We start from the raw sequence: 12,895 nt of genomic DNA on the forward strand, positions 1-12,895 counted from the left end.
CGATATCCTCTTGCTTAAGGTTAAACCAAAGATAGACCGAGTTAAGGAATTGGAGGCCGAGTCGGAACGAGCTCGAAAAGCTTTGGAAAAGGAGGAACGAGAATTACGAAGGCTGGAAAAAACCATCACAGAGTTAAACGCGAAATACGAGAAAGCTATGGAGGAAAGGCAAAAGTTGCAGGAGGAGACCGATCTGCTTCAGAGACGTTTGATAGCCGCTGATAAGTTGATCAGCGGATTGTCCTCCGAAAACGAGCGATGGAAAAAAGATTTGGAGGACCTGAAAATTCAGATAGAGAAGATCATTGGAAATTGTCTTCTCTCCGCTGGATTTCTCGCTTATTGCGGTCCATTCTCGTACGAGTATAGAAATCACATGGTATACGAGGATTGGTGGAACAGTATAGTGAGTAAGGAGATCCCTTTCATGGATACGTACAAGATTCAAACGGAACTGACTAACGACGTTGAAATTAGCAAGTAAGATATTTATTTATTCCTTATTCCTTTTCTCTTATTCGAGAAAAATGTCACGAATTCTATATACGGATACGATAAAATGGAAAATAGAAAATTCTAAAGAAGCGAAAATTTGTTCAAGATGGACATCCGAGGGTCTACCACCGGACGAGCTCTCCGTGCAAAACGGAATTCTAACCTTGAGGGCATCGAGATTCCCCGTCTGCATCGATCCTCAGCAACAAGCTCTGAATTGGATCAAAAAGAAGGAGCACAAGCATTTGAAGATTCTATCGTTTACCGATCCAGATTTCTTGAAACAGGTGGAACTGGCGATAAAATATGGTCTACCGGTTCTCTTCCAGGACGTCGATGAAATTGATCCAGTGTTGGATAATGTCCTGTCCAAGAATATACAGAGTACGTTTATATCTTATATTCTTTAATTTCGTCTCCACTTAATAAATACAGATGATGATTAATAAAATTTTAATCATAGTTATAGGAGGTAGATCGTTCGTCCTTCTCGGTGATAAAGAAGTGGATTACGACCCGAAATTTCGAATGTACCTTACCACCAAGATGTCGAATCCTATATTCGATCCTGCTGTATACTCCAAGGCCACAGTGATCAATTACATGGTGACGTTAGGGGTTCGTTCTCCAATTTTCTTCCCAAATTGTTTTATCCGTTCAAAAATAAAAATAAAAAAAACACGAATCGAGTGAAAAATCGAATTAAAAAATTACAGGGGTTGGAAGACCAATTATTGTCGGTGGTCGTTCGAACAGAGAGGCCAGACATCGAGGAGCAACGCGAATCTCTGATCGCCGAGACCAGCGAGAACAAGAATCTTCTCCAGCAACTGGAAGACAGTTTACTTCTGGAAATAGCAACGAACACGGGAAACATGCTGGATAATATCGAGCTGATCGAAACTTTGGAAAATACGAAAGCCAGCGCCGAGGAGGTGATGAGAAAATTGTATCTCGCCGAAGTTACAGCCATTGACGTGAACAAGCTTCGAGATGGTTATCGATCGGTAGCTCAAAGAGGAGCGATACTCTTCTTTGTTCTGGCGGATATGGCCACGGTTAACTCGATGTATCAATACTCTTTGATCAGTTACGTGGAGGTGTTTATTTATTCGTTGAGAAAAGCACTTCCGGATCCGACGTTGCAACGTCGTCTGCAGAATATCATCCCAATGTTAACGAAAAATGTTTACGATTACGGGTGCACGGGAATCTTCGAGAAGCATAAATTACTGTTCTCGTTCCAAATTTGCACAAAGTTGGAACAAAGTATAAACAACATGACCCAACAACAATTGGAATTTTTCATCAAAGGATGTATCAGTTTGGAGAAGGCGCCTAAGGTTAATCCCACGGAATGGTTGCCAGCTTCTGGATGGGCCGATTTGCTGAAACTGAGTACCGATTTCTCGGAAAAGTTTGGAAATATCGCTGATGAACTCGGTACGCATACGGATCAATGGCAAATAGTAAGTGGAAATCAAATTTTTTGAAATATTGCAACTTCGAATAGTTCGCATTAATTCCCTTAAAAAATAAATGTTCATCTTTCAGTGGTACGATATGGATTCCCCGGAATCCGTGGAATTTCCCCTAGATTATTCCAAAAAGTTAAATCCTTTCGAGAAACTCATGTTGATGAGATGTTTTCGCGTCGATCGAGTTTATCGAAGCATCGTCAATTACATCACCGAGATCATGGGAGAAGAATACATTACCCCTCCGCACATCAGTTTCGAGTTAATCTTCGAACAGAGCACACCCACGATGCCTATCGTTTTCATCCTAAGCCCTGGATCCGATCCAACCTCGGAACTAATGAAATTGGCGGACAAATACGGCTGTGGCGGTGGAAGATTTAAATATTTGTCCCTTGGCCAGGGCCAGGAAATTGTACATCGTCGTCCCTTGTTAACGTTTGATCAAATTATTCGTAATCGATAGAAAGAAGAGATTCATAACGTGATATTTTGCTTTCCAGACCGCAAAAGAGTTGCTGGAGGGTGCTGTTGCTAGAGGACAATGGCTCATGCTGCAAAACTGCCATCTACTCTTGAGTTTCACCAAAGATTTGGAAAAATTGTTGGAAAACATCGGAAAGCCTCATCCAGATTTTCGTTTGTGGCTCACTACCGATCCAACTCCCAATTTTCCTATTGGAATACTGCAACAATCTTTGAAAGGTACAGATTGGAACAAGTTGCTTGCAATTTCCTCCGAGTGAAAGAATTTTAAACAAAATTTTCAACTTAGTGGTCACGGAACCACCCAGTGGATTGAAGTTGAATCTCGAAAGTACCTATTTAAAAATGAGACCGCAAGTGCTGGAAAGTTGCACTCATCCCGCTTACAAACATATAATTTACGTGTTGGCTTTCTATCACGCGGTCGTTCAAGTGAGTTAAATTACAATTTATACTAAAGTATATTATATATTACGATGAATTTATCGTTTTTAAAATCGTGATTAATTAGGAGAGAAGGAGGTACGATAAGATTGGCTGGAACATAAATTACGATTTCAATGAGTCGGATTTCAACGTGTGCACCATTATTCTGGACACATATTTAACCAAAGCGATTCAAACGAATGATACCAAACTTCCTTGGAACAGCTTAAAGTATTTGATCGGTGAAGTACGTAAATAACTTTTGCTCCCAAATTCTAACTTGAAAAATTAAAATTTTCATGAAATAATAATGCAGGTAATGTACGGTGGACGAGTAATAGATTGCTACGATCGTCGAGTATCCGAGACTTATATGGACGAATATTTTGGAGACTTCCTTTTCGACAGCTTTCAGCCTTTCCATTTTTACGTGGACGAAGAATTCGATTACGTGATACCACCAGAAGGGGATCGTGATGATTATCTTGAATATATCGATCAATTGCCGCTTGTCAATACTCCGGACGTGTTTGGATTGCATCCAAATGCCGAAATTGGTTATTTCACTCAAGCCGCGAAAGAAATGTGGATCAATCTTATAGAACTGCAGCCCCAAACTGGTAAGTAATAAGCTTACTCTTCGTAATAAGAGTAATTCGAAACGATAAGTTTGTCTATTCAAATTAAGAATCGAAGAAAATTATTTCCTTATTTAGAAGTTAGTGCGACTGGAATAAGCAAAGACGAATTTATCGATAATCTTGCGAAAGATATATTGGATAAAATCCCTGTCGAGTATGACATTAATAAAGTGAGAAAAAGTTTTGGACCAACCGTAACGCCAACCTCGATCGTTCTTCTTCAAGAATTGGAGAGATTTAATAAACTGATCAGCATGATGAAAAGATCATTGATTCAACTGAGGAAAGTATGTATCGATGAAAACGTACTCCTTTATTCGTATAATATTTTTCAAATACTTTAATCGAATATTTATACACATTGTTAGGCTATCGCTGGAGAAATCGGAATGGATATGACTCTTGAAAATATAGCCACAGCGTTATATAATGGTGTACTACCAAGCCAATGGGCCATGTTAGCACCAGATACAAAGAAAACATTGGCTGGATGGATAGAACACTTTGAGAAGAGGATACAACAATACAATAGTTGGGTAAGATGTTAACTTAGAATTCATGATTCGAATTTTCTTCTTTTTTTTTAATATTATTAGGCTGCTACGGGCGAACCTATAGTTCTTTGGTTAGCTGGCCTGCACATCCCAGAGACTTACTTGGCAGCCCTTGTGCAAATGGCCTGCCACAGAAACAATTGGTCTTTGGATCGTTCTCTCATCTATACAGCAGTGTCCAAATTCACCAAACCCGAATATATAGAAGATAAACCTGATCAGGTAATGCAAATTTATTAATTTAATTAAAAAAAAGATAATTTATTCGGACGCTGATTTTTCTTTGCTATTTTATAAATTCTTATAATTCATAATTAAATAATATAGGGTTGTTACGTAAGTGGATTATATTTGGAAGGAGCCAGATGGGATTTAAATGAACAATGTCTGAAAAGATCGCTTCCAAAAATCTTGATAGAAGAATTACCGATATTAATCATCATTCCAATCGAGGCTCATAGACTCAGGCTTCAGGCAATGAATTAATTTTAATCAATTCGAATATGATCGATCGAAACTGTTTAGATTAATTAATACGTACGATTTTGTGAATTACAGAATACTTTTAGAACACCAGTATATACCACGTCTAATAGAAGAAATGCTATGGGAGTAGGTTTAGTTTTTGAAGCAAATCTCGCCACAGCGGAACACATCTCTCATTGGGTGTTGCAAGGAGTTTGTTTGATATTAAATACCGATTAAACGCGATTAGGATTACAGTGATATTAATTACTTTTTTTTACAATGAAACAATATAAAGACGTCATGTACAGTAGACATCCTTCTAATAATATTTAAAAAAATCTTTCTAAAAATATCCCCCATTGTATTACATTTATCCAATTTCATATACAACAGAAAATATATACATATATAATACATATACTTGAAGATTATTTATTATTTCTATTTACAAACTTAACTTGAGGCAAACATAGATTGTAAAAAGAACTGTCGATAAAATTATTCAAATTTTGCCATTTTATCCAATGATAATTTTTCAATTGTTCGGTCGTTCGTGCTCTACCGATAAAATGTGGATCCAAGATTAAAAAATATATATTGTTGGACCCTTCATGGACTCCTAAAACGCATTTGCTGGAACAATCCTGGTCTCCGCCCATCATAATTGGACTACCAAATTCCTCAAAATGTTTCTTAATGGTAGGAATATGGTCCCGCAATGCTTTACCATTTGGAATATGCACAATTTTACTGAGAATGTCGTATAAATGATTCAACACGAGACATACCTACGGAATTCATACTTCGAATCAATTTGTTTGCTTCTATCATATTTCACAGAAGAGTATTCATTGTTTGTATCAATGAGCATATCACGAATGTTTAACATTCTTGGGTTATCGCTGTTTTGATTAGAGCGTTGAAAATAAACTTTGTAGAAATTAATGATTTTCAATGTTATAATATATTGTAAGAATATTAAAAATGGACTACTAGTAAAAAAAAAAGAGAAAAATTCGTATAAATGTGATGAGAAATATAACGATAAGAAATATTTATTATTTTTTTTATTGATTTTCATAAATAAAAATGATAAATCAAATACGCATGATCGATAAATATATATTCAGTTCGGGTAAATAAATTTTACTTTTATTTTCACATTATTTTTGCATGAAATATTTTGATCCAATATAAAAATATTTATTGCTTTAAAGTATTCGATATAAGACTTTCTTGCGTGATAATATGTAACTTATTAATTAGTATTAGTGAATTGATAAGTAACAAATTTTAGGTTATAAATCATTATATAATAATAATAATAATAATTTAATTATAAAAGAGAATACTAATATTTATTTAGAAAATAGACTTACTTCAAAACTACCTATCCATTCCCTCGATCCAATAAATGGTTGTTCCTTGTCATTCAGCGTGACGAGCACTTCCTGTATACGTCTGATACTTGGAACGGATTGTCCCAAGTTCCCGTTCTCGATAATCCACGAACATATTGTTTGCAATGTTCTATATCCACAACCCCAACCCTAAATTCAACATTTCATCTTTTTTTTTCTTTTTTTTCTATACAAAATTAATCTAACAAAGTGACAACCATTACACACCTTATCATTAAAACCATCGCAGCAATAATGCCAATATTCGTAATCTCCTTTAACCAAGAAACTTTGACCAATTTCCGGTAGAAGAATATTCTGATGAACATTTCTTAACAGATCGCTTGAATAATTGACAGTCATTGTTTATTCAATAAAAATTATCGAACAACATCCGTATAATACCCGTTCCTTTTCACTCGCCGAACCACGAAAAAAACCAATCTACTTACTTTCACGTCTTTCGTAATCGCGTCTGTTCGAAAAAATTTAAACAGAGCGTAGGTTCGTACGTAATAGCAAATAGAGCGCGAAGCTTCGTATTTCCCGGTTTAACAGCGATTCGCGGCCATTCCATGTATTTTTCTCTCAACACCTAACCTATCTAATTGGCTCGCACATCGTCATCGTTGTAATATGTAATGATTCAGTGAAAGCGTCCGCCAAGCGAAGAAACCTTTCATAATCTAAGCAACTGTATAGTTGGAAAGTCGTTATTTCCCGTGTAGAAGATACAGTATAGCCTTTATGATAGGCGATAAATTGTGGCGTCACCTGGAAACACGTTTTTTCGTTGGCTCGTCGTTTTCGTCGTGCAATCGGATATTTGATACAAACGGTAAAGTACGTAATACGCAGTCACGCGCACTTCGTTACGCGTTCATCTTACTGGTTATCAAGTATACGCTCTTTGGTGGCTCGGTGTGGCGTTTCTGTGAGCGAAAAAAAGAGAGGAACAGACTGATCAACGTGAAGCTGATCGACAGAATGGACACTGGAATCTCATAGCAAAATGACAATTGATTCAGACGAACGTGCACGAATAAAGCGAACGGACGTATAATTGAGCGATCAAGGGAAAAAGTATTGCGCGAAATACGTGCAACAAACAAAACGTTGAAGACAGTGCGAATCAAAAGGCGAGTTACAATTTTTTTTGCACGAAGATGAGATCGGTGATTTTATAGATACACCTAATGGGTAAGTCGCATTAATATATTATGCCCGTTTATTTAATTAGCATGAACCAATTAGAACGATAGAATTCCCCGCGATTTATCATAGTAGCGTTATGTCAATTTGACAGGTGTACAGTAGATTTCGCCATTTATCGATTTTTCACCGATTAAATAATGAGAATTCGTGTTTATTTCGTAAGAATAAGTTTGTAGCTGATTTAATGTTTATATATCATTGTCTGAATCGGTCATTGCTTTCTAATGGTTTGAAGGTCGTCACTTGGGAATACTGCCAAGTATTTTAGGTTATGTTTATTATCACTTTAATTGGCGAATGATGCTTTGCAATAGTTCGTTTAAGTGTTTGATTAAAATAGATTTAGAATTTAACTTATATTTTTTTCTTTTTATTGGACATTAAGGATTGTATAATCTCGTAAGCGTATTGCATTTTCATATTGTTATATATAATTAATATTAATTAATATTAATTATCATCTGATTTACGTTATCTGATATATCTCGTTATTTGTTTGTTTACCAGTGAAAGATGAGTTGAGATATGATTTAAATATAAGATATACAACAAAACGAGAAATATGTATGGTGCAGTACGTGAAGAAGTATCTGAAAGTTGGTTGCATACGTATGATTTGAGCAGTACAATGATTCCTAATGTTAGTTCACCGATGAACGATGAAGAGCACTTTTGCAAGTTCATCTTATACAAAGAAATCAAAGATTCAAGGTAAACATTGACTTTGCAATGCTTCGTATAGATTTCCTGATCCAATTTATTCTTTTATTTTCCAGAGTACGAATATGGGATATTGTCATATTGATACCAAATCTCTTGTTTCTTTTATTTATCGCAGTGAGATTTAATAGAGCACGGCTTAAATTACGAGCAACGAGTAGTCCTATATTTTTAGCATTTTATGGACTTGTCATTTGTAACGTAGTGATTTCAGTAATAAGATGTATTGTTTCAATGACTGTAAATGCAGCAGCCACCGTTGGTGGCAAAGCAGACAAAATATTGTGGGTAACAGTGAGATTTTTTTTGTTATCCACAGAGATGAGCGTGGTTATATTTGGTTTAGCTTTTGGTGAGTTGATTTTGAAGTTGATTTTATTATTTAAAATTGCATATTAAAAATTTCCTATATATATACGATTGTTTGTTCGTAGGACATTTGGATAGTCGCTCAAGTATTCGTAGGGTATTACTTGCTACATCGTTAATAGCATTGGCTTTTACCATAACTCAAGGAACTTTGGAATTAGTTATACCAGACGATACATTCCATATTCCCAGTAGAGATTTTTATGTGTTTGGTCATGGGGGTATGATGTTTTGGTTTTGCAGCAGTCTTGTTTTTACAATGGTAAATTTACAATAATTAAACATCGTTATACGTGGATTATAAGCAATTCTAGCGTTTATTATAATTTTGTTACAGATATATCTTTTTATATTAATACTGCCATGGACACGGTTACGAGACCGTTTAACCCTTCCAAGTAAGTTGATCAACTCGTCAACATTTAACGCTTTTTGTATTAATTTACATATTACACGCCATCTTTTGTTACAGCAAGAAAAAGTTTTTACGTTTACACCGGTACATTAGCCATGCTAGACTTAGTACAATCAATCGGAGCAGGCTTCTTAAATTACACGCAAAATCCCATAGGATTATGTGTCGTGGATTTTACCGCAGCGGTTTATTTGACCCTGTTTACACCTTTGGTTTATCATACATTCCTGTCCGAATTCTTTGGGTAAGCTATCAAGTCCAGAAACGATCGAATATCCTTGAAATTTACGTACAGAAGAGAGACAAGAAATTTTATTACAGGGTTTCACAACCTTCGATAATGTTCTCATACAAGGCGCAAGTGGACGATGCAATGGACGAAGACACGGTGTCGCTGCCGCATCAACAGAGTTTCTCCTCGTTAAAAACCGACAGCGATTATATTTATCAGGTCCATACTCCATCTATTCACATGCCCTTATACGATTCACAAGCGTTAAAATCATCCCCCTCAAAGCATAAAACCTCTTTACACTCCTTAACATCCACCAAAGATTCTAAAAATGGTAGCGGACACACCTACGAAACTCCAACCGCTTTGTATCAATCCACGTCTGGCATTAAAAGTTTCACAAGACGTCTAAGCGCAGAAAAGAGCAGTTCCGACTTCAAGAATTATCCGTTAACGAAATCTGACAATTTTATCGATTACAAAAAAAGTGCACTAGATCTGAAGTTCACTCACAATGCCTGGAAGAGCAGTTCTACATCGCAATTCAAATATGGTGGACCTAGTAGCGTCTCGAATCTTTTCTCGCCAAACACCGCTAGTAGCTTCTTGTACAAACCTGGCTCGAACGATAGCAATACCAATTTGTTTTCCTTAACGACAAAGAATAGCTTGATACACGAACGAAAACGATCAGAGGGAAACGTGCCCAGCCAATTTTTCGATATCCCACCTTTAGAGAACACGTTGCAATCCATTCTGGATAACAGTACCAACGGCTCTAACGAAACGAGATATAGCACATCTAACGAAGAGGCATTCGTGAAAGATATCATTGCCCAAGCTTCGCATAATACAGAGAAAAAAGAATCGAGTTGTTCGAAGCAATACACCGATACCGAAATGTCAGAGATCGACGTAGAAGACACGTCTGACTCGACGGATGCTTTACAACACGTCACGCAACAATTGTTGTCCAAACCTGTTTCTTCAACGAGTGAAGAGATGTTGAGAAAACAGAAGAAGAAAGACACGAAGAAAAAAGAGTCAGGTGGATTGAGCGAATATTTATTATCTCTCACGTCGCCGACTGTGAATGTTCAGTCAAACGAAAAATCTACGTCAAACGAAGTAGATCCTAGTCCTTCTCCCTCCGACACTAAATTTTATACACAGACTGAATCGTTGTAAATATTCATTTTAATAACTGATCTAAAGTCTAAGTCACTAAGTGTAGTTGTATATAAGAGAATTTTAACCTTTCGATTCGTTTTTATCGATTAGGATAAAGTGAAAGCTCGTATCAGGATGGAGAGATCTAAAGTGAAAAATGCATATTTGTTAAATAACTATATAGATGTATCATAGTGTAAAATAGAGAAGCGCACAAGATGCTTTATTATTATCTGTATATATACAGCATGTCTAGATTTAATTAAACTCATTAATGTAGCCGATGCACTTGGTTTTATTTATTTATACTAACTTGTGGCAATGGATAACGCTAACATTTTTGTTTTGTGTTGCAACCAATGTCCTTCACACCGAACCTTATCGCTTTTTTTTTTTTTTTTTTAATACTTTCAGATAAAGAAGAGAAGAAGAAAGAAAAAGAATTAGAACATGTGAATTTATTTGCATTCAGCTTGAAAATATACAATCCTCACGTTGTATGTGTGCTATAAGTAGTAGTGGAAATTTTAACGGTCTTTGCACGAGATAAAATATTCTTGGAAATGGAACGTCGTAATTTTTTTGTTACAGAGATATCTAAATTAAACTTCAACATACACACTCTCTCTCTCTCTCTCTCTCTCTCAAACAGTGTTTACAATCGAGAAAATTTTGATCAAAAGCATTTTATATATATACATATATCTACCATTTCTCACACGTTTATGCGAAAAGTGCAACGAGAATTGTTCTTTTGTTCACAGAATCACAGTGTCTATGACTCGACCCAATTCGACACAAATTCGACACCGGTGAATCCACTTTACGCGGCGTCTCTCCAGAGCCCGGATAGCATAACCGGTTACAGTATAGACAGTCAAGAAGGCCAAGCCCAGGCAAATGGTTATCAACAATGAATCGTCAGATCTGGCGTGGCTCGATTCACCAGTCATTCGCATGGGATTTCAACGATCATTAAGTTCAACCAATTCGAGTTCAATTTCATTGAGAGCGAAATTACCGCGTGAAATCCACGTGGAAAACGTGTTCGAAATCGTTCGATTCTCTCCCCTCCCCCTCCCCCCCCTTTCCCCCTTTTAAACAACCAAAAACTGGAACGAACGAATCCATTGAAAGAATCTAGTCGTTATAACGTCGTTTTCTTTTCTTTTTCTTTATTACTTTTTTCTCTCTCTCTCTGTCCATTGCGATAATGCGATCAAACATTCTCGATTTTTCGATTTTTATTTCGCATCGAAACAATGTTATCGCTATCTATAAGCTATTTTTTCAAGAGGCAAAATAACAACCTCTCGAGTTTTTCGTTTCGCCGATAAAGCGAACGAAATTTTCGTACTTAATTGCGATAATTCGTTTCAACAGAGAAGAAGCGTTTTAGGCGAGAAAAGAAAGAAAGAAAGAAAGAAAGGATTTCATTGCATCGACGTGGAAAGCTGGTCAGCGAGCTGCTAATTTCTCGAGAAGACAGATTTCATCGATTGAATTCATCAACTTTTTGACAACTTATTTTCTCCGTCCTCTTCACCAAAGACAGACTTTCGCGAAAGATCCGGGCGCAAGATCCGCTGCGAACGTCCCTCGCTATTTTCCTACTTTTGCAATTAAAAGAAGCATTTTATGAAACGACGAGCAAGGACAATATGGAAGTATGTGGCTCCCGAAATGGCGGATAGTACACTCTCGAGGATCGAAACACGAAAGAAAGAAAGAAAGAAAGAAAGAAAAAAGCTAGAATCTAAGACTCCTCGATGCTCCGCTAAAAACTATTTACGAGAGACTCCATCCATCGTGTAACATGTATATACACCCTGTATTCTAGTGTAAAGGATCGTGCTATTTATATACCAATATATTATATATATATATTTATATATATATATAATATATATATATATATAAAACGTTATATTTATCGATATTATATGTCCGTGAACGTGCTAGTTTTGGCAGAGACGATTATTGAATTCATCTGCCTTTTTTTCAATTTCATACGAATTTCATTCGAGACAATGTGGCGATAAATAATATCCTCTGAAATTCTGCGTACTAAGAGAATCAAGATACGAGCCATCGACGACGCACCGATCACTTTTCGAATCGTTTACCGAAACGTTCTTCTCTTTTACCATCTCACTTCCCCTCCATATCGATCGTCCATTTATCCCCTCTTTATCTGCCCCCTCCTCTCTCTCGCTGTGAAACGCGAGTCAACGGTTTTTCTACCATTTGTAATATGACTTTTATGTCCGGTTTTAAACCGATTTTATCGTCATTCGAAATTCGAGATGAGAGGTGCTCGCACGATGGGATATACATATATATATATATATATAATTTTAAATAACGATCGCTCCCCCTCTCCCCCCTCCCTCTAGGATACATCATTTGGCGGCTAAGTTTTCTAGCAATACATACCCGTGTATCACTTGTTCGACCGTTTTATAACTCGAGATTCATGGCGATGATATGGACTTTGTGTAAATAACCCGCGAACGGTTTTTCGATTAAAGAGATATTAGAGAGGAGGCGAATCTCTGTCAATTTGCGGTGTCGATTCACTCGCACGTATACGCGCGATTAATTAATTGATTAAAAAGGAAAAAAAGAAGGGAAAAAAAAAACAACCGTTCTATTATTCTATTATTCAGACGTTCTAAACTAATCGATGTCTGACGATCGGACCACTTTTCTTTTTTTTTTTTTTTTTTCTCAAGTGTCCGATGGGATGCGAAAGGCAATACTTCGGCTCGCGAGTAAACAACACGATTATACATTTAATGAGAATAAAATAACATTTCAATCGAA

General features: G+C 36.5%; 3 protein-coding genes across 6 annotated transcripts in view; 2 read left to right on the forward strand and 1 right to left on the reverse strand.

Moving 5' to 3' along the window:
• The window catches only part of LOC107997477 (dynein axonemal heavy chain 10), a 26,958-nt gene extending 21,990 nt beyond the window's left edge, over positions 1–4,968 (forward strand). Inside the window, 14 exon segments of the mRNA XM_062079607.1 lie at positions 20–480; positions 602–879; positions 959–1,113; positions 1,212–1,964; positions 2,050–2,388; positions 2,477–2,678; positions 2,749–2,891; positions 2,971–3,132; positions 3,202–3,505; positions 3,602–3,813; positions 3,895–4,062; positions 4,123–4,302; positions 4,408–4,554; positions 4,639–4,968. Coding sequence (XP_061935591.1) covers positions 20–480; positions 602–879; positions 959–1,113; positions 1,212–1,964; positions 2,050–2,388; positions 2,477–2,678; positions 2,749–2,891; positions 2,971–3,132; positions 3,202–3,505; positions 3,602–3,813; positions 3,895–4,062; positions 4,123–4,302; positions 4,408–4,554; positions 4,639–4,785 — 3,651 coding nt within the window. The 3' untranslated portion in view covers positions 4,786–4,968.
• On the reverse strand, positions 4,965–6,317 carry LOC107997519 (ufm1-specific protease 1). Its single transcript, XM_017056167.3, has 3 exons — positions 6,177–6,317; positions 5,928–6,098; positions 4,965–5,336 (listed from the first exon to the last, which is right to left on the reverse strand). The coding sequence occupies exons 1-3, from the start codon at positions 6,309–6,311 to the stop codon at positions 4,977–4,979; spliced, it is 666 nt and encodes a 221-aa protein (XP_016911656.1). The 5' UTR covers positions 6,312–6,317; the 3' UTR covers positions 4,965–4,976.
• LOC107997518 (transmembrane protein adipocyte-associated 1 homolog) lies at positions 6,306–12,895 on the forward strand. 4 transcript variants are annotated; one of them, XM_062079604.1, is made up of 8 exons: positions 6,531–7,148; positions 7,671–7,874; positions 7,940–8,235; positions 8,318–8,514; positions 8,590–8,650; positions 8,725–8,911; positions 8,989–9,118; positions 10,834–12,895. In XM_062079604.1, the coding sequence occupies exons 2-8, from the start codon at positions 7,726–7,728 to the stop codon at positions 10,984–10,986; spliced, it is 1,173 nt and encodes a 390-aa protein (XP_061935588.1). In that variant the 5' UTR covers positions 6,531–7,148; positions 7,671–7,725; the 3' UTR covers positions 10,987–12,895. The 4 variants fall into 4 exon arrangements, with proteins under 4 accessions (XP_016911654.1, XP_061935588.1, XP_061935589.1 ...); XM_062079605.1 differs by lacking the exon at positions 6,531–7,148 and adding an exon at positions 7,206–7,562; XM_017056165.3 differs by lacking the exon at positions 10,834–12,895 and having other exon boundaries at positions 6,306–7,148; positions 8,989–10,353.

Source organism: Apis cerana, linkage group LG9 (assembly GCF_029169275.1).
Source record: "Apis cerana isolate GH-2021 linkage group LG9, AcerK_1.0, whole genome shotgun sequence".
NCBI classification, from domain to species: Eukaryota; Metazoa; Arthropoda; class Insecta; order Hymenoptera; family Apidae; genus Apis; species Apis cerana.